General features: G+C 38.1%; 1 protein-coding gene across 4 annotated transcripts in view; it reads left to right on the top strand.

Annotated features, from left to right (window-relative positions):
• Positions 1–21,230, top strand: part of ADK (adenosine kinase) — a 299,689-nt gene that overhangs the window by 24,986 nt on the left and 253,473 nt on the right. For all 4 annotated transcript variants that reach the window (XM_056350951.1, XM_056350952.1, XM_056350953.1 and 1 more), the window contains exon 3: positions 19,317–19,370. In XM_056350951.1, coding sequence (XP_056206926.1) covers positions 19,317–19,370 — 54 coding nt within the window. The remainder of the gene's footprint in view (positions 1–19,316; positions 19,371–21,230) is intronic.

Genomic DNA, 21,230 nt, shown 5'->3' with positions numbered 1-21,230 from the left:
TCCACACCCTTTTTGCCACTCTGGATGATTTCTCAGGGTAAAAAACATATCTGCATACATTACTTCATCCCATTTTCCTTCTCTTCGCAAAAATAGCATTAACTGCAACAAGGTATTATAATTTATAGTTCCGTTAAGTGGCCATTTCTCACCATCTTCCAGCTTATACAACGGCCACCACTGATTGCAGTACTTTATCAATGTTTTCTTATTCACACTTCCACCAGCAGACCCGCCAATAACCCTCCAGTGACTCAGAACACATCCTAACGGGCTTTTCTTTAAAATCCCACCACTCTGCTTTCCTCCCATTTTTCCAGCTTACACTCACAGAACACACTTATCACTTACAGAATTACTACTTACAAAATGCAACACGCAGGTATCTTTCTACAGCAACACCAAGAGCTCACTATTATTATCAAAATATAGCCGAAATCACAGTAACAATTATCAAAGTCAAATTCCACATTCCATAAATCCGGTAACCAAAATAAGCAACACTGCAGCAAATAAGCTTTATAAGCAAACTTGCCAGATTCCAGATGGCAATTAAATGTTGATAAAACCCAAACAAAACCAGAAGTATACTTAGGGTGCCAGCCACAGAAGTATACCTGAGTTTTCCAGACCAGATGTATACCCGAGAAACTAGTTCCCAAGCATACCCAGATGTATACCTGAGAAACTAGTTCCCAAGCATACCCAGATGTATACCTGAGAAACTAGTTCCCAAGCATACCCAGATGTATACCTGAGAAACTAGTTCCCAAGCATACCCAGATGTATACCTGAGAAACTAGTTCCCAAGCATACCCAGATGTATACCTGAGAAACTAGTTCCCAAGCATACCCAGATGTATACCTGAGAAACTAGTTCCCAAGCATACCCAGCAGTTACCCTGCGGAAATCAATTTTCTCGTCTTACGGGTAACCCCAGATTACCGGTAATACCAGAATACAGCAATAAAGAATATTATCACTTACAGAAGATGGGATTCTTGTCTGCCTCCGCAGTGATCCGATGAGTTGGGGAGTCCCTCCGGGAAAATCCCCGGGGGTACCCAAGGGAGTCCACTTCCCAGCGGGTCCTACGGTCAGGCAGAGAGCCGTCCCATCTGGGGTGCCAGATTGTTTCAAAGAACGTCTTCAGAATTTCTTAGTGATTAAGTATTCTTTATTGTCGGCGCCGGGTGTACGGGGGATCCTTCCACCAATCGTACCCACCCAGAGGGGCAGATTATCTTATATTTATATAATGAAACAATGAATATTCCATTAACGCCTATACATATTCATCACCTGAACCCGCCTACCCTCGCTTCGTATGTTAATTAGCTTATCAGTCCTTCACGCTTGCGCAGATTCTTCCAAAAATTGTGGGCCGGGGTCTTTAGAATGTGGGCAGTGGTCTATGGGAGGAAGGCCGTAGGTCTTCCTCACGGTGTACTTTTCACCTTAGGTCTCAAAAGTGATGAGTTGGCAGACTTGTAGAAATCTTTCCCGGGGTTTTTACAATACTCCTTGTTAATTTGACTCAAGGCCATCCTGCTGTCCCGTTATCTCCTTGGTAGGGCAGCTTGCTTTGCAGATAGGGAGGACAGCTCCCCTTTCAGAGATTTGCAACTTTCTTGCCAGAACAGTCTATATGATCTTTCAGACATTTTAACCCCTTTGTTGCTATACAATTACAAGCTTATTTATGCATTAAAATGAATATTGATTTATGAGTACAAACTTGACCATATTATTTACAACTTATTCACATCAATAGTTATGATGTTTTAGGACTCCATAGAAACTCAGTACTGCTGACTCCTATAAATATTCCAGTGTCCTGCTGTTAAAAGTTGGGAGATGGCATCAGTTTCAGTGCTCCCCCTAGAGCACTCTGTTTTGCAAATACTTAGTTTTTGACAATTATCTAACTACAGTTAATTTTTAGGCTGTAGAGATCTGGTCATGACTCCTCACCTTAAGCGCACATCTGGTGGTTGAGAAGTGTGTGTTCACAGAATGGATAAATCTCTTGCTGTTGTCCAGCAATTGGGTCTATGACTGCATGACTTGAGGGGGTGGAGAGAATCATTATTGACAAATTGATGTTGACAGAGTTATTATGCTAGTCTTGGAACTCTATATATGTGAAAACCTTGTGTCTTCCCTAATTAGCTAGTGGGAAGGTGAGGAAAGTATTTGTAATTGCCCGCACCTGTATAATCATGTGAAGATCTTTCAGCCCATGCTCTTAAAACTTGAGTGGTGTATAGGGCAAATTATGATATATGTCCTCTTAATCACATTAAAGTTAAGGATTCTTATTGCTTTATTTCACTTTTTTTCTGGGCTTTTGACCAGAGCCATGATCTTATGAAGTGTGGTGTGTTTACTAGTCTGGATGCCGAATTCCATTATATTTGTCACCTCTAGACTGATTTGTTATTTTTAAATTACCGTCACTGTCCAGGATTACAACTTGCTTTTTGATTACTTTTACTTGCTGGTTGTTAAAGCAGCAAAGTCTCCGCTCCCCCCCCCCCCCCCCCCTTGTGTGGTTAGATTTTGTGGTTTGTTTGGTTTGGTTTGGTTTTTGTTTGGGGTTGGGTTTTTTTTGCCTTGTCTTTCCTGCTCTCCATAAAATCAGGGTCTGTGGCAGTCTTTGCACAAGCTTATTGAAGGTGCTTAGTGAAATTCTGTAGTATTTAGTAGCTTTCATTCCCTGGATCATCTGCTCCTTAGTTCTCTGCCCTGCTTTCTCAGTGACACTCATAAATACAAACTGTCTGTAAACCACGAAATCAAGAAATGGGTTTATATTCTTTTTACTCTTCACTGGAAAAACAGATTTGAAGAAATGGTAGAGGAAGAATGAATAGGGTCTTCAAAGCGTGTTTTGGCGTGGTGGTGATGGTTAATGTGTGAAAAGAGAATACCAGCACACTGAGGGAAGAGGTGTTGTCATTTTAATCTGTAATTTCACAGATACGGATACGGATCTCCTGCAGTGTGCTACCAACTTATCTGCAGCATGGAAAGTGGTTGGGTCATTACTGAAGATCCCAAGATGCCTGGGCATTCTCTGCCTTTCTTCACTGCAGAATACTTTTGGAGGGTGGAGGGTAATGGATTAGTTAAGCACAAACTTTACTAATAGAGCAATGGTGACACCTGGTAAATTAAACTTCCTTGTGTGAGGCTGCTTTAGTGCTTGCTGTGATGCAAGTGCAGATGATGTACATAATTGATTTTTTTTGTCCACCCTTGTGAGAATTCATATGATAAATGAGGAAGAGGTTTGAGAAGCAGCTGAAATGAAAAACAACTGCTTGTTTGCATTAAATTTAGGTTGGTCTGTATAACTGTGCTTTTAGCCATTCTACCACGTGTTCTTCTCAGCATTTTCAGTTTATCTTTGCTTGTGTCTAACACAAGCCTTTGTAACTCTGCATAGCAAAAAAAACCAAACCACCCCCCCCCCAAAAAAAAAACCAAAACCAAAACAAACAAACAAACAAAAAAAACCAAAAAAACCAAAAAAACCCAAAGCACCACTCATGCCATTAGCTCTTATAAGGCAGCTAAGGCTTTGAACAGTTTTTACATAATCGGAAGTGGTTCCTTGTCTGTTCGTCAAACTTGGGTTTCAACACAGTCTTAAGGCTTCAGTGCAAAGCAAGCCCTTCCCCAAAACCATGTGCTGGAGTGAGCTTGAAAACTGAGAAAGACAAGTGGCTATTCTGTACTGGGGGGCTTCAGAATCAAAGAATGCCCAAGCCGCACGTATGGACTTTGCTGCCAGATTGAAGAGGGGGATCACCCCTAACTTACGTATTTTTCAGTTTCACTAACGTGTTTACTTTGACTCTGTGTGCTTCATCAACCCTTTGGGACAGGTTAATAGTTTTTCATATTTCTTCAACTTGGGGATTGCATTACCTGTTGGTACAGTGCTGAATGTATGAAAAGTACATAGTAATAATTTTGAAACTTGTCCCTGAATATTTACACTTCTTTTGTTGTTTGTTTTTTAGAAGAGAGCTTGCTGTATGATATCATGTATCCAACAGTAATCCTTGTGAAAGATTGCGTATAAAAGTATCTCTTGTACAGGCTTATTTGGCAGAGAAGCTGAAAGCCTGAGGGTTTCATTATTACCTTGTGTTTTTGAGCTGTACCTGCAGAAGTCAATTTAGCTTATCTCAGAGTCTGAACATAGAACATTGCTGAAACTGTTCAGCCAAATTGCATCATCTGACTGCTGGTAAATTAGAAAAACTTCAGTGTTTGCTTGGAAAAAACTTAGGGCTAATGATGGCTGTCTTAAAGGTCCTCTCGGTACTAGTGTACCTACGAATTTGGTAGCATTCCTGACAACATAATTAGAGCTTTCTACAAACCTGATTATTTCTTCTAGTGTGTTTAGTTAAATTGTGTAGTTTAAATGAGTGAAAGGTTTAGTGAAGCTCAATTTGGAAAAGGCAAATTAAAAAATCTACCTATTGAATGACAGTTTTGCATGAGGAGCTGTGATGTTCTCAGGGTATGCTGAGCTTGAGCAATGATTATAGGAGAGTTTGCAACTACTTACTTGCCTGTAAAATAGGACCCAAGATGTTCATAAATAGGAAATATTCCACTCCTTGTTATCTCTTCTCTTTATTGTGAGTTTTCACTTTCTTAAATGCTTGCCTAGTAATCATAACTTCATTTTTTTAGTTTTTCCACTTCAGAAAACTTGCTAATTTAATACATGTTAATAGGACATGTCTAGTTATTGGGTTGTTTTCTATAGAGTAACTTTGAGACACATGACAGACTGACACACAGAGAGCTTATTTTGTATTTTCTCTTCACTACCAAGTACAAATTTGTTTAATGCAGCTTTGGGTGTTGTATTACAAGGCAAATGATGAGATACTGGGTTCCATTTGCCTTTTCAATGCAAACAAGGAACTTAGAGCTCTATGAATTAAGTAAGTGCCTCTTTTTAACTAGGCAATAATATTAAAGGAAAAGACCCTTGCTGAAAGTGTCTTTGGTGGAAAAAGCTGGGTTTATCAGTAGAGAACTGGAATCGATCCAAAACTAGATGGTAAAACTTTGTGTTTGGAAGTGGTGCTTGCTGTTTGTATTGAAAAACTTGTCATCTTAGAGTTTCCTGAGTGTACAATTACAAGATTGGTTTTTACTTAAGATACAGTATATAAAAATGGTGATTCATGTTTCGGGTATGGTTGCAGGTGTTCTCTTTAATTACAAGATAATAAGATGCAATCTTAATATTGTTTTCCATTCCCGTGCTGCTTTTCCAAACCAAAATTCCCATCAGCATAGGAAAGGCTTGAGGTTTTTTTTTCCTAGCTACTATAGTAATACAGTGAAACAGTTTGATCACTCATGCATTGAAGAAAAGTCCAGTCAAACAAATTGTTTGTTATGTTCTCAGGTGTTGGGTTTTTTTACTGTAGATGAAATTGATTTGTTATCTCTTGGAAAAGATGGCCTTTTAATGATAGCTTTTCTGAAGTGGTTGGAATACCTTCAGCTTTTTAAAAACTTCAGTTTTAAAAAATTAGGTATTTAAGAAAATTACAATGCTCATTCTTACTTGATAGTTTTTGCTTCATTCAGGTCAGGCAATTTGCAATTCAGTGGCTTTTCTTCCGAAGTTAGGTGTATCAAGATAACAGCGATTCTGTCCTTCCTTTTGAAATTAAATGCTACCTTTTAACATTTCTTTTTAGTAACTTGCTGTTCCTGAACAATGTGCAAGGACCACGTCAGTGTTACTGTTACCTGTGACTGAAGTTCTGAGGTGGTTGTGCTTCTGTAAATCCCTGGTACTACGTCACCTAACCACGTCCAGGCCTGCTCTGTGCTTTGCCTCTTCTCGTCTTGTTGCTTTCTGGAGTGTTGGACCTGTGGCCTCTGCTGTAGCCACAGGGAGAGGGCGGAGGCAGCCTGTCTTCCTCTTAATTACTGGTGTTCTTGTTTTGGCTTAGTCAAGGGCTGGAGAAGAGGAAACTAGCTGTCTGAGTGCTATTTCACTTTATTTTTGTCAGGGCAAAACCATCAATACTCCCAAGTTACTGGAGACCAAGTCTGTGCTGTAGACTTCAGGATGTCCTGAAGCCTGTAGTGCCCTGACAAGTTCAGTTTAAATGCAGAGCTGGAGACAAAGATCTTTAATTTCACAAATCCTTGATTCCCTTCTTTAATAGCATAATATAATATTTCAGTGAGTGTTGTGTGGTGTGGTTGTTTTTTTTTTTTTTAATTACCATGGGATTCAATTAAGAGTTCATCATCATGGTGTAGATGTCTGTGCTGTGTGTCCTGCTAGCTATTAGATTATTACTCTGAACCTGTGTTCTATAAAGCAATGCTATATCTTTTAAGACAACTCAAATATTGCACTCGGAAAAGCTCTGTTGCTTTGCAAGTTACATGAAATAAAATAACATGTAAATTATCTTCATTTTTTTTAGTTCTACTTTAAACTTGTGTGTTTATGTCTGTCTTACTACATGAAGACAAGGGAGCTATGGCTAAACGATTTTTGGTGATTATTTTTCTGGCTTACTCCACTGATTTTAATTTTTTTTTCTTGCATTTATTTCCTTGTTGTGAAGTGACAGCAAAAGTGATTAAGTTTCAGCGCAAGTATCTGAGATGCATTTGATAAAATGTAAAGGGGAGAATACGACTGCCTAGTATGACAAGCTGTAACAAGTGCACAGTAGCAAGAAGTTATAGAAACACAAACATTACCACAGATGTTTTTTTCAACCCTTGTATTGTTGAGGCTAGTTATTTCTAAGTGTTGAGGCTGGGTTTTATTCTTCTTAGGCAACAGGAGCTTCTCACTGGTAGGAAGGTAAGCAATAAAGATCACTGTAAGTTTATGCTAACACTCTACTTGGGAAGTATACAGTCATCTTTCTTTGTGAGAAGTGAAACTATGACCAGATTCAGCGCCCAGCCCCTCCAAGTAAACATGGCATGCGGTTCCAACTATGGATATTAAGTTAAAAGGAAAACAAAAAGGGTAGTAATGCAGATGTTTTAATCCTGGTGCTTTATGTGGCTTCAAGCTAGCATACTTATATCTGGTCTTTTTCAAGACAAGAATTGCAGTTACTATGTAAATTTTTCAGTTTCTAATACTAATTTTTCCCCGGCCTTCCAGTAGAAGAGGCAAAGTGTTCCAGAATCTCATGTCTCTAGGGAGCCTCTTTTGTAGAGTTGCAGTGTGGAAAAGAGATGGAAGACCTTCCTCCAAATCTCATTGCTGTAACTTCATTTTTGCAAGAGTGTGTTTCACTGTATTTCATGGAAGCTATTTCGTTTGTGAATTGTGCTTGTGATGTTACATACGGGACTATTAAACAACAACTAGAGTACTAAAGAGAACATGCCTGTTAGCTGGTTTACATTAGGTAAAGCGTTTGGATGTATATCTTTATTAGATATGGTTTCAGTGTCTGTAGTATTCTTAATCTGGATTGCAATTCCACAAGCTCATTTGCTGGAAATCACATTTGAGAGGGCTGTGGGCTGGGAAGTAGCTATTTTCTTAAGGGGGCTGTGAAAAAAGAGCTAATATTGCCACCTTTGCAAAAGTTAGCCTGTGCAAAATCCCTGACTGCTTTTGTGCTAGGGATATGGCTAGCCTATATAAGTTAAAGGCAAGCTGTAGAGTTGTTTCAACAGATTCCATCATTGAAATACCAAATTCAGTCACTTCAGTAACTGCTAGCTTTTTATTGTTTTGAAAGCACCAACTACAACTTCCAGCTTTAGCCAAGAACAGCTGAGGTGTACCTGACTTGTTTTCAAAAGTGGGACATTTCAACTTTTGTATGCAAATTGGGATTAAAAAATAATAAAAGAAGCCTGGCAACTTTAAAAAATACGAGGATATAGAATTTTACAATTCTACTGACTCACAAAATTGGAAATGCTCGTAACACCTTTTTCTACAACCAGCCCTTGGGTAAAACTGTTATTCAGCCAAAGCGTGAAGCCCTTCTGGGCTGTGAATGATGGGAACTGTCCGAATACCTCCATCCCTTTTTCTTCTGCCAGATACTTGGATGCCTGGGCTTGATGTTGCAGCTGCAGTAGTGGGTGAAGGGTTAAGATACAAAACAGTGGCTATGACTAGAGGCAAAAGGGAGGAATGGTTCTTCCCAGAAGCAGTAATTGCTGTTCTCCGCATGACTCATTCTCTTGATTCTGTAGTGGTAGCAGACCAAGGAGTTTATCTCTCAAGAGCTCTTCCCTGAGTCTCCATCTTGGTGTTGCTCCTTCATATTTTCGGATGAAATTGAAACTTTTGGTAAAGAAACATTTTCTGCCATTTTCTGTACGCTAATTTTTTTCCAATAAAGCTAATGCTTTCAGTGGCTTCGGTAAGTTCTTTCAGCATGGCTGGAATTTCATAGTAGCTGCAACACTTGTCTGTAGCTTGCTGTTGGCTCTAGTCAGTGTTAAAAATAATTTTTAGAGGAGACAAATTAAGGCACATGAGCTCCCTGACAATCCTCTCTGAAAGTTTCTGTAAGCTGAACCGTCCTGTAACAAGTGCGCAGGTGCAGAGACAGGTACTGGAAGAGATTGAGCTTTTAGGCAGCATCAAGACTTGTTTAGGTTGCAATAGTAGTATGGAGTCGATACTTTACTGCATAGCCTGTCACAAACACAAAGACACCCATAAAGTTGTGCAACAGGAAAATCCAATACACCCTAAACTTTATTTTTTTAAGGAAATAAGAAAAACTTGAGCTGATATGTAAGGTTTGCTGTTAGTTTCATTATGATTTCTAAATGAAGCAATGCATTTTGCATTAAATATGATACACTGGTCTCTTTCTTTGTCCCTCTGAATGATGAAAAGGTCAATTCTTAGGATTTTTTAAGACGATAAAGTATTTAACATCAATGAAGATTCAATACAGCCTCAGCACTTCCAGTATCCTCCTTTTGGAGGATTTTATTGCTTAAAGGTAATATTCTGGTCTGACTTTGTGGTTTAAGAGTTCTTTGGTGGACAATAATTGTCTTTTGCTGTGTGTTAATTAGCTTTTATTGATGTGGCATTTCTTTCTTTGTACTGGAGATACTGAAATAATTGCATTTTAGAAAATCTGTTTTCATTTCCTTCTTTTGGAGATAGAGTTGGAACAGATTGAGCATGGAGACAAAGTCTTAATTCAATTATGAAATGTTGTGTGTTGATGGAGCATAAGGCGGCTGTGTTATGTTTGCATCAGTGTAACATTACTGCCTTCATTAGTTTTGTCCAAAACATTAACCTGTATTTTATTGTAGAAGTAGAGCCCATTGAACTTCTTCCTGACACCTAAAGCACATAGTTTTGCAAATCAGCCTTCTTAGAAGAAGGAGATGAAGGATTCATTTTCAAGCATCAAGAAGCTCGGTTGAGCAGCTGACAGTGCTATTCATATATTGCACACAGAGAGACTTTATTTAGAAGAAATCAGTAAAATAATCTATAAGTCTAGGCAGGAGAATCTCAGGGTCACATGCATAACCACACTGCCCTGCCTTCACCAAATGATATTTTGTTCCAATTTCCTTCTCAAAGCAAAGCTCCTTATGCAGCAAGGAGGTATTCGGGGGTTTTCAGTACTAGTGCTGTCAGGATCTGCGGTAGAATGTGGTCTGAATAATAAATTTTCAAGTGATAATAGCAAGTCATTATGGATAACTAGGAAGGGAACAGGAACCATTCAGTTGATTACTTTTCAGATTATGTACCTGTTAGTGTTGTTGGGCTTTTTTGGTTTCTGTGCAAATGGAACTTCAATGCAAGGTTGTAAAAGCTGGTTTGTGTTCATTCTCAGAATGAATTCAACTACAAACTAATGCTTATTTCTGGTTGAAGAAAATCGGTATGTAAAATATAGGTTATGATTTCAAAACAAATGATGTGAAATGACTGGTATGGCTAAAGTAATGGTTTAACTGTTGAAGACTCAAAGGAATAATATCAAAAGAATAGAGTTCACTTGTAAGCAGAACTGCCTATAGTTCTGCACAAATTTAGTATTTTATTCCTTGATGAAGTTAATCAAGGCCAACCAAGTATATTTCTACCAGTGTAATGAGTATAAAATTCAGAGTACCAATTTCCCCCAAAAATGTACAGAGTATGTAAAGCTTTTTAAAAGGTGCTTGCATTCAGGTATTTCAGAAACTCTTACTGAAAAAAATGTTTATCTTTAGCTGTATGCTGGAAGTGTTTAGGTGTCTTAAATTTTTAGCTCACTGGTTTGTAGTTAACTGTTTTGACAAGTCCACCACTATATGCTTAAACCCAGAGTGACAGAGCTGACCCTATTAAATGATCATAGTTTTCTACAGTCTGGTGATTAACAGGCTTTGAACTTTCCTGGCTTTCTTAATCCCTTCTAATCATTTAAACCTATTATTGTTTTGACTTCGATTTCAAAAGCCTTTTAAATCTGTCTTACAATATTAATAGCTGATTAAAGTCTTGATTTCCAACCATATTATCTGTAGGGAGTCTATCTTATTACACTGAATAATTTAGAAACAGCTATTTAGGAAAATGTTGATCAAGAGGTGTCAGGGGAACTGCAAAGAAATAAACACTAGGGAAACTATACCTAGTAATGTTTATATTTAAATTAGTGATCGTATCTGTGCAAGAAATTGGGAAAACAAAATGCTTCTAATTCATGACATCAGTAACTGTATTCTTTTTTTCTTCTAGGTTTCAGGAGTGTAATTTTAAGTTAAATCTGTGTTGAAATTTAAATCCATCTTTCATAATGAGTATTGTGGTAAAATAATATTTCTGCAAATATTTTTGGGATCCCTTTCACCCAGAAATTCCAAGTTAGTTATGTTTTCTGAAAGACAAAGGTTTGCATAGGGATGGGATGTAGCCAAATAAGACTCCAGTCATGCTAGTATGCAGGAACTGGGTACTAATAACTGGGTAAAAAAGAAAACACCAGAAGTTCCTCTATGGGTTCCAAGGTGGTCCTTCACTCTTGCAGCCCTGACAGTTCTATTCCAGTAGCAGTGTTTAAAATCTGGAGGTTTTGTAATAAATGAACTGGCCCAGCTCTGTGGTTTGAACTGCGCTTAAACTTTTCCTTAAGCAGATGCTTTGGTTTTGTTAGGCAGTGTAATTCTCTGCCAGGACAATACTAAATGCTCTTTCCCTAATTGGACTTGATTTTTTTTGTTTTTGTGAACCATGAAGTAATTTCTTTTCAGCAGTCTTCAGACAGAAGTTTCTTAACCTTGTTGTTATTTTTTCATGTCTCTCTCCCACTAACACTAGTGTGTGCTTTACTCCTACCTACATTTCTTCTTCCCAAACTAAATGTTTTAGCTACAAGTTTTTCTGTTTAAAAATGGAAGGGGGATCAAATAATAAGGCTGACTGCTCACTCTGAGGTTTTTTTTTCTCATTTTTGTTTTGTTTGCTCTTTCCTGTTTCTGTATTAAAGTAGTTCATTGGTGTCTTAAGTCAAACACTGAAGTTGAAAGGTCAGGTTGAGTTAGTTGCAGATTGTGACACTTGGTTCCCCCCCTTAAAAGTGACTACTCTGTGGGCTGCCTTTACCCCTGCCCCTATTTTTATTCTTCTTATTTACCTACTTGGCTCTGCATGTGGCTGTATTTTGAAGTTACCGTTTGAATGGGTTCATCTTACTGTCTGCTAGAAAGGTTTATTGTCGTTACATACCCTTGCCAGTCCGATGTCATCTGTGGCTTTCAGCAGTAGCTACTGTACTTAACTCTGGATCACTCCTAAATGTGTGGCATAGTGTTGGGTCTAGCGCTGATCCATGCTGAAGTCCATCCGAGATGCACATTTTCTCACAGCTGTAGTACTTTCCTAAAGGAATGTCTGAAGAGTCTTTTAGGCAGTTTCATCTTTTGTTGGTATGGAGTGGACTATTGCAAAACTTAGATTTTTTGGAAGCAGGCTTTCTTTGGGACTGTGTTGCTGTCATACGATTCCTTTTTAATCTTTCAGTTTTTCAAGGAAGAGATTCTGTACTTGCATTTTGTATTTGTCAACAAAGCAGTGTCTACTCGGTAAGGAATTTTTCTAAAATTGTCCAAGTTGTACACGGTCATCCTAGAGTAACCATAAATGATGATCAGCTGTCATTAAAACCAGAAACTAATGTAGAAGGGGTCCCTGTTTTGCTGTCAATTTGAGGCCAAGAAAGAATGTGAAAAGGTGGGGGGACACCAGTGGGCCTGTTACGGAATAGGAGAGAGAAATTCTGAGGGAATGGGGAGCATGGCGTGCCTTTCAGATGGTGAAGGTGGGAGACTATAGCAAAGCAATGGAGGAATTTACGGAAAAAATGAAAAAGCAAATGTGTTAGCTGGCAGAATAAAAGCAGTGCTGCAAGTCAGGCAAGGGACTGAGACTTTCAGGATATGAATCAAAGCCCTTTACTGTTTGGTTGTTTGGGTTTTTTTCTTTAATGGAAGGGAAAAAAGCCTTAAAACAAATATTTGGACAATGATGCATGTATATGCCATTACACAAAACTTTAGTTTCAGTTTAGCTGGTTGCATCTGGTCTATGATTAATTTAGCTGCTGAATTTACACATAAGGTGTGGACTGGGTTGTGGCTTTTTTGTTTTCATCTTGATTTAGAAAATGCAGAACCCCTAGAATCTGGCTTAGAAAGCTTAAAGTAATGATCTAAGTGAATACAAGACATGGCATTTGCACTCCATATTTGTGTCCATGGAAAAGATTACTAGGCTAGTCGGAGGAGTTAAGGCTACGTTAGATTTGACTGAAATTTCTGAGCAACTGTAGCCTTGTCAAAAATTGAGAAATACTGCCTTGCTTTAAGTAGTATTTCACTACAGCAGGAAAAGCAGTTCACTTAGTGCCTTTTGATCTCTGTATAGATCAAGTCAGAAGAAATGGAGTTAGTGGCTATGGCAGCATTACTCATTCTGTCTGATAAATTGCAGATGGAAGTTGAGAAGCAGGCTGACCTTCCATACCCATCCCCCATAAATCTGATGTGTTAGAAGTATTTGGGAGCTTCTGCTGGGCTCGCTGTGTGCATTGGTCTGTAAATGCTGATGAGGATGCACTGTTGTAGCAGGTTCACACATGGCTGTTGTGTTTCTGACCTGAAAGATCTTGTGGGACGTGTTAACTGCGTTTGGTGGAAAGCTGTCAGTACAGTCTGAAAAAGGACATGTGAGCACCGATGTCCCACAGGCTGGTTGTCCTAGTTTTTACAAAATTAATAATTAAGAAAAAAACAACAGAAAAAGGGCTGCATTTCTTTTTTTAGAACAGTCAAAGTAGCCTTAACATCACTTGAAAGTTGAAGCAACATAATTGCTGAATCATTCTTATGGAAACTTTAGATTAATCTGAAATAGAGAAGGCTATGCTGAAGTCCTTAAGGTTTCTTAATGGCTTCGTTGAAAATTTATGAAGAAAGGCTTCTACAGAGCTCTTGTCTTAAAAGGTCTTTTCTTTTATGGATGAAGCGTAGCCTAGTAGAGCATACATTCCGCTTGTCTTGTCCACTTGATACAATCAACATGCTTTAGGTCTCTGATGGAGCGGTCACATTCTCTTCCTTTTTTTGATGACTTTTCTGCAAAGTTCAGAGAACATGTTGGAAATCTACCATTTCATATGTTCCATTTTTAATCAGTGTGGGAAATGCTTCAAACAGTAACTGCAGTAAGGCATGTCAAGTACAATAAGCTTATGGAATAGCAAAGCCCAAGTGCATTGAAAGGGGAGCAAGGTTAGTCAGAGCTATGTACTGTGGCAAAAAGTTCATATTTATTTGTACATCAAACAAGGCAGCGGAGTGTCTGCACAGATGTGTTTAGAGTGACCAAGGGTGCTTTACTGTTGCAACTTCGTATCACTGAAACAGTTCACATTGGTGGTTAATGCAAAAAAATTCTTAGCATCTTGTTCCTTCACAAGTATTCTTGACAATACTCATGAAAATGTCACTCTGACACATATACAGTTTTTTGTACCTCTTTGTTTCTGGGTAGTGTGCATAATGGTGATTTTGTTTTTGCTCTTCTGGCCCAAGCAGCAGTGTATAACGTCTGTGCTGATTTTTAGTTTGATATCAGTGCAATTTTTACCTTTTAATTTCTGTGTAAGTTTTTGCTTAGGGGGGTGTATTCAAGTCAGAAATTTTGGAAGGTGAATGAGTTTTGAAGCTATGAAGATCTATTGCCATTTTTTTAAAGCTGTTTGCTCATCACCAGCTTTTATTCTGAGTCTTAGGACAAGGTGAGTTTTACCAGCTTTTCAGGAAACACTTGTTCATAGAGCAGATCTGAACTTGATATTCATTAGGAGTTTTTCACCAGTACATATTTAGCGTAGGCTGTGTTTTCTTTTTAATTTGGTTAAGGCTTTGTTAAATTGGATGGTGCCTGAAGGGAACTGTGCCTTATGTCTGTTTTTCACATTAAAAGCGTTACTGTGAAAATGCTGACTACACTCAAAGTACTTAAATTTTCATGTTCTTTCCTATTAGGAGCTGGGAAGTAAAAAAGCGTTGAGTTGTAGGATTACTGTTTCAGAAGGACCTTTAAAATGCATTTCACAAGCCAGAGCTGAACTTACACAGGTTATAGTATGCTTAAAAAATGAAAAGCAAACATTTAATATAAACGCAAAAAAAATCAAAATTGAGATGATAAACTTGTCAGTGAATGCTAGTGTTGTCGTATACATGAAGAGGAAACGAGTATGTGTTCTTCGTATTTTATTTTTTTCCCATGTAGCGCTGTAACCAAAGAGAATGTGGTGGTCAGAGTTGTACCTCTAGCTGTTTTACACACAGTGAAACTTTTCCAAGTGGCCCTAACATTTTTTAAAAATATATTTAGCTGTACATACTGCCAAATTTCCTTAACACTATTCTGGCTGTATAGTGTCTGTCCTCAGAATGCTTGCAATAATTTTTCAGTTTGGATCTGTGCTACTTTATTTTCAGGCTTGTGTAAAGGGAAAATATTTAAGATTAACGTAGTTGTGAATTTATAATTAATGTTTCAGGGGCGAAGTTTGATATGTATGTATTTGCACATACACCAAATTTGGTTCTGGAAACACAACCAATTGGGAAGGAAGAATGTGACGTGAAGTTCAGGTCTGGGTTCTGGTGGAGTTATTTGTTACAGTAAACGAAAGAGGAAAAAAGACTGGGACTGGGAGGGTTCGGGGTAGTTTTGTTTGGAAAGTTGAAACCATCCTTTAAAATTCAGTTCTTTCAAGAGTGTTCTCATGGAAATATATCCGCAGTTTGTTAATGTTCTGGAATTAGACACTAATGGGAGGCATTCAAATCCGCTTACTCAGCAGGCTAATTGAGGCATCCTGTATCACTATACCCTATTGTAGTCAAAGGACAGAGAGGTGCTTTTCCAGAGTGTGAATTGGAGTTGGGTCTTTGTTTCTTGATGAAACATAGGAGGATTAGCTTGCTCGTTTGTCCTGGTAAGTTAAATGCCTAAACGTGCCTTTTTGTAACGGGGTTGGAAAGAATACTGTTTAAAAAAAGACTCCACGCTGAAAAGAGTACTGTAAAGCAGTGCGAAACTTCTCATTTAAACTGTGGTTAGAGGATGGATGGCAGGGTAATGATCTCTGTTAGCTCCTGTATGCAGCTGGGTCACTTGAGCTTTGATCAGAACAGCGTATGTTGGAGTGACTATGATACAATGACATCTAGAGGTCAGACAAAGATGTTGTGGCTTAAGAAATTCCATAAGGAACTGAATTTGGGGAGAGAGCTGCTGTCTTCCAAAAGTGGCAGTTTTACTCAAGGTACAATCCGAGCCCACAGGAGTGTCAGAAGCTGTCAGCTGTGATGCTCGGCGGCTGGGTGTGTCTATCGGGGCAGGCAGCTGCACGGGTTTGGTGGAAATACGCCGCTGTGCAGTGTGATTAACTGCTGCGGTTGGGGTGCTGCTTCTGTCCGTCTTCATGATGGTGTGCAGCTGCCATTTTGAAGGGGGTGCCTGGAACATTGGCTGCTCTTCCAGTAGATTAAATGTCTGTGAGGGACATAGCAAAGTGTTTAAAGGTAGCGTTTTGGAAATGTACTTGCTATAGTTTGTTTTGACGCGTACAGCCTTGCTGCAGACTTTTGGATGTTTGCATTCTTAGCTCCATTTTTTGAAATAGGATCTTGAGCAGTGATGAAGAGACTGTTAACGTTTTGAAACTGTATCAGTTTGGTACTGGATAGTTGAAAAGAATAATCATTATTTAATGTTCCAGGGTGTGTGTAAGTTTGCATTTCACAGGGCAGAAAAGAGGAAAAAAAAGTGAAGTTGTGGTCACTTCTGTTCCTTTGCCCACTAACATCGCATATTTGTTTCTGTCCTACTTACTAGTTTAATACTAGCTGTGTAAATGTGTAATACATGTACAGTATGTTGTTCTGGTTGCTTAGACAGCTTTGAATGTCCTTATTTTAATTTTTTTTGACTGTGTCCTTAGCTTCTATTTTGCACTTACTGTCCTTGGTTCCTACTATATTTTTAAGAGAAATTCTCCCAAATCTAACCTTTATCAGTTGGGAAGAGCCAACTGGTGCTTATCAATCTTTCCTACGAAACACATGTTGGGAAATATTATGTAAGCTGTTCAAAGTGCTAGCTGCACGTTTAAATTTATTAAATGCTTCAGCAGCTGTGAATGAAACACAATACACATCCTGTCTTGATGCATAGAGTACTAATAAAGTTTGACCTCTACAGGCACGTTCCCGTTGTGGGAAATCTTCTTTGACAACTTGCTATCAAAGCAGTATCTTTAGGGGTCAAGGAAGAATATTTGAAAAATGCCGTGTTCGTGGTCAGAGAAAAGGGTGGTGGTGAAAAAGATTAGGTAAGCTGAGGTCCACCAAACGAACCGTTCTGCAAACCTCAGGCATAGCAACTGTGTCCCTCCTGCACCCCTCCATGGTATGCCAGTAACATACCCCATGTGAAAATCACACATCTGTTACACAGAATTCCCCACTATGTTACACTGTTTGCGTGGTGGCTGACTTCCTAGTCTTAAGTAGTGGAGGCTTTTGTTTGGGTTTTTTCCTCTGAATAACTGGGGTGTGTGTGTCAATTGTGGTTTATTAAAAAAAAACAAAACAAAACAAAACAAAACAAAAAACCCAAGAAACAAAAAAACAAAACCAAAACAAAACCAAAAACAAAAAACGAAGGAACAAGGAATCTGGAAGCTTGAGCCTGGTATACTTGGAATATATGCTTCCATACTTGGAAGCTTAAGTATGGATACTATTTCTTTATCTTCAGCAGATAAACTTGTATTCAGTTCTAGCTGAAGTAGTCTGATTTCTGGTCAGAGGAAAAGCATGCAGTGTTATTTTTAGTGAAGAATGGTTGTGACTTTATGCGGGTATATTTTTTTTTTTTTAGTTGGCAAAACGATCTCCACTTACAAAATGGATTGCATATTAGGCAAGGGTATATCTGCCCATGACAGGCAGATCCTTTTAACAAATGACCTGATGTAATTTTAAGTAAGATTGCAGGTTGCATAAAAGGAGTTAGTGTCCATTAACTCCTGAAAGATGCTTCCTTGAGAATTTCCTGGTAGCTCTTTGCTTTTTCTTTTATATATAAGTATTTGCTATCAATAAAATGCTTATTAAGACATGGCAAACAAAGATATTGGGGAGGTGTAGCAGCATTATCAGGAAACTGGTATTGAACTAAGACCCTTTTTCATTAAAGAAAAAGTCTGATAGTGTTCAGTTCAGTACAGAAAAAATTGATTTGGAAGTAAGCGTAAGATCACAAAAGTTAAAATTAGTGGGTTAAAGACTGATAGGATGGTAAACTATGAAGATGACTTGGCAATTAAAGTGACCTGAATCTGTTGTTGAACGGTGTGTTACAGTATAGTCTCTTTGCTGTAAGAGTCAAATGCAAACCCTGCTTTTAGGAGAATGTGTGGATGAACCCCACGGTATCTTGATTAGAAGTGACTACATGAGGGATTTAGCAGCAAAGGGGTAAGTGGATGCAAGTCAGCATGACACTATGGCAAATAACCTAAGGCAGTCTCTGCAGATGTAAACAAGAAAAAAATGGGTCAGTCAGTCAGTGTCTTGTATGTTTGAATGCAGCACTAGTGAGCTTGAGAATGTGTCCAGTGTTGACGCTTGCATTTTAAATGGATGCTGAAAAAAAGTTTCTGAGTATCATAAGAAAATGCTGGAAGGAATAGTGAACATGCATTTTATTTGTTCTTTTGAAACAAAAAATCAATTTACAGGATAGCGTGACTGAGTTGGTTGGTGACCAGAATCTTTCCTCAGGAGTAGTAATTTACGGTTCTGTAGTTGACTGGAGCGAGGACAAAGGGACAGTGGGAGCCTTCTGCAGCGTGAGCAGTTAGCTGTTTGCAGAGTTGTCAAATGCACACTTGACTCTTAGCCGCTTACCTTAGGTATGACTGTCTTACAAACCAATCAACCAGAGAAAAACCCCAAACCCCACAGAAAACCATAACAGTTAGATCTGTGGAATATTTTGAGATGGTGAAAGCTTTTGCTTGGTGGTAGAACAAAAGTGAGGTCGCTTCTTTAAGGCTTTCCAAAGCAAGTGATGGTGTGGCCTGCAGCACAACTAGTAGTAGCCTGTGCTGGGGGAGCCTGGGTTCCTCTTCTGGTTCAGACAGTGTAGGCAACCTCTTCTGTTGTTTGCTAGCTTTACCTAACAGACAACTTGTCTTTCTCTCAAGCTTCTCGCTTTCATCAGAGGTTGCCTGTATGGACTGCAGAAATTTTCCTCGACAGCCTGTGGTTACAGTATTTTACTTCTGTTTTTTCTATAGAATATTTCTGGTATAGCTTGGAATAGTTTTATTTGGTACAGGGAGAAACACTACAGACAGTTTTAGTGTTCACATTGTATTCCTCACTGTCATGTTTTGTCAGATCCAAATTGAGATCAGTGTACAGTTTACTATGGTATGAAGTGCAATGACTTTGGGTATATAGCAAGCCAAAGGATCTGATGTAACCTGAAGCCATAATATAAAGCAAGATTCTGTGTGATGTGAAGTTTGCTTTTCTAAAAAAATTGTTAAACTTTGTTGCTGTCTGTGCAATTCCCGAGGTACCTGAATCAAGAAATATTACATAGTTTATTAATTTGCCAGTTTGAAACAATAAAACTACATTTTATGGTTACATTATCAAAAGAATAACTACTTTGTTTTGTTGGTTTTTTTCTTCCAAGGTATGGGCTGAAGCCAAATGACCAAATTCTGGCAGAGGAGAAGCACAAAGAATTGTAAGTTCTTTTTTACTGATATACATGCATGTTATATGTTCTTTTTTTTCTATGTACATACGTATCTCAATATTGAAAACCTGAAGCAAAAATTGTGTCTTCATAAATAGCTTCTGTTCTTTAGTAATGTCTGCTATAAATTAGACAACTTGTCTGAAAGTTTCAAAAAAATATTAATTTTTTTCGTTAATTTGTTTAAAAAAAATTCCTAACTGCAGGTGGTACGCATGCAATTGAAGTGTCTCAGTACTCATCCTAGTTCTACTGCCTGCCTGCAGTATGTCTGTATAAGTGAGATCTTTGTTTATATCTGGCAGAAATGAAAAGGAAGTTTTTTATTTTTTTTCAGGTTCACTGTTGACTTGTGATTTTAATTTGCCTACTCATGTGATATCACGGCCATTCCCACCTTAGCAAATTTTCATCAACACAGTTGGGTGTGGAATGTAGCTAAGGGTCACTAGGTCCCTGTCAGTTACACTGAAATTGTGCTTGTTTTGACTACTCTGAGTTTGTAGCTTAAAAACCTTTGTTCCTGGGGAAAAAACATGATCCATTGTTGAATGGATCATTCTTTTGTCTTGCAGGAGAAGTAGCCATAGAGAAGCTTAATCAAACATTGCAGTAACAGCATATTCAATTATTTCGCTCCTTCATTAAAGATATGCACAAACCAAAAAAGCTTGACACTCAAAATTGATCTTATTTTTAGATGTTCAGGCAAAATAGCCTTTAATTTTTATTTTGGCACACTATGTACTAAAATAAAAAAGCTCTTCAACTGAGTTGAAAGCAAATACTGGGTACTGTGCATAGGCGTTTCTTTTGGGAAAATACAAAGTAAAAAGACTGGTAGGTATTGTCTGCATATTATATAGATAATAGGGAGGGGTGTTCTGAGTTTGTATGCCTGCTTGTGAAACCTTAGGGTTTTGGTTTTTTTCTAGTTACGGTTAAAACAGATACTGAAGTTCTCCAACTTTTACTGACTTTTGAACTGTATACATGTTTTGAAGTGGAGAGGACTTTTCAGAGCTTGGTATGCTTTCTGTGACGACTAATTAATTCAATCAAGAGTTAATATATTAAGCAAAAGAATAGTACTTGCTAAATAGGACATGGCATAATTGGAACATTCCTGCCTGCTTGTATGTGTAGGCATAGTTTACATGGATGCAGTACTATATTATTTCTTATTTCAGAATTTAGTTTCAAAATTCTCTTGTTCTTAAAGTTCTTTATTATGTCAAGTAATAGGCTCTTTCATTACTGCTGGTTTTAATTCCTGTACATAAATACCACTGGCTGAAGAGCTATACTCTGGAGCATGAGCTCCAGTTGTCTTTTTGCCTTGTTCACTCACTGTTCTCTATGAGCTGCCTGAAGAATGTTCTACACGAATGTCCTCTTTGCCATTCCTCAGATCTGTATTATGTAACTGGTTTTTTTTAAGGATAGTTGGTATGAAAGACTGCAGAAAAAGCTTCACTTGTCAGCCCTTACATAATTTTATTCAGTGTCTTCTCCATGATGACTAGTGGAATATTTATATAAAAGTCATATTTCCAAATAAAGTATAGATTTTTAGGATTACTTTCACATTTCTTCCTTCTAAGATAGAGGCAGTGGGGATTTTGGTCCCTTTTTTATACATAGGCATGCTTAGTTAAAAGAAAAACACCTTTTTTTTTTTCCCTAACTTTCAGCTTTTGTACATTATTGTTTGTTTCCATTATTACACTAGCATTATTTTGCATTATTTCATAGTAAGCCCAAAAGACTTAACAGGTTATCCATGTGTAAGATGAGGTAATAGTTTCAGATGAATTTATATATATATAGCTGTCAGGTTTTCCCATG

The sequence above is a fragment of the Falco biarmicus genome, chromosome 9, assembly GCF_023638135.1.
Source record: "Falco biarmicus isolate bFalBia1 chromosome 9, bFalBia1.pri, whole genome shotgun sequence".
NCBI classification, from domain to species: Eukaryota; Metazoa; Chordata; class Aves; order Falconiformes; family Falconidae; genus Falco; species Falco biarmicus.
Note: the sequence above shows the minus strand (reverse complement) of the source record. Positions and strands in the feature narration are given on the sequence as shown.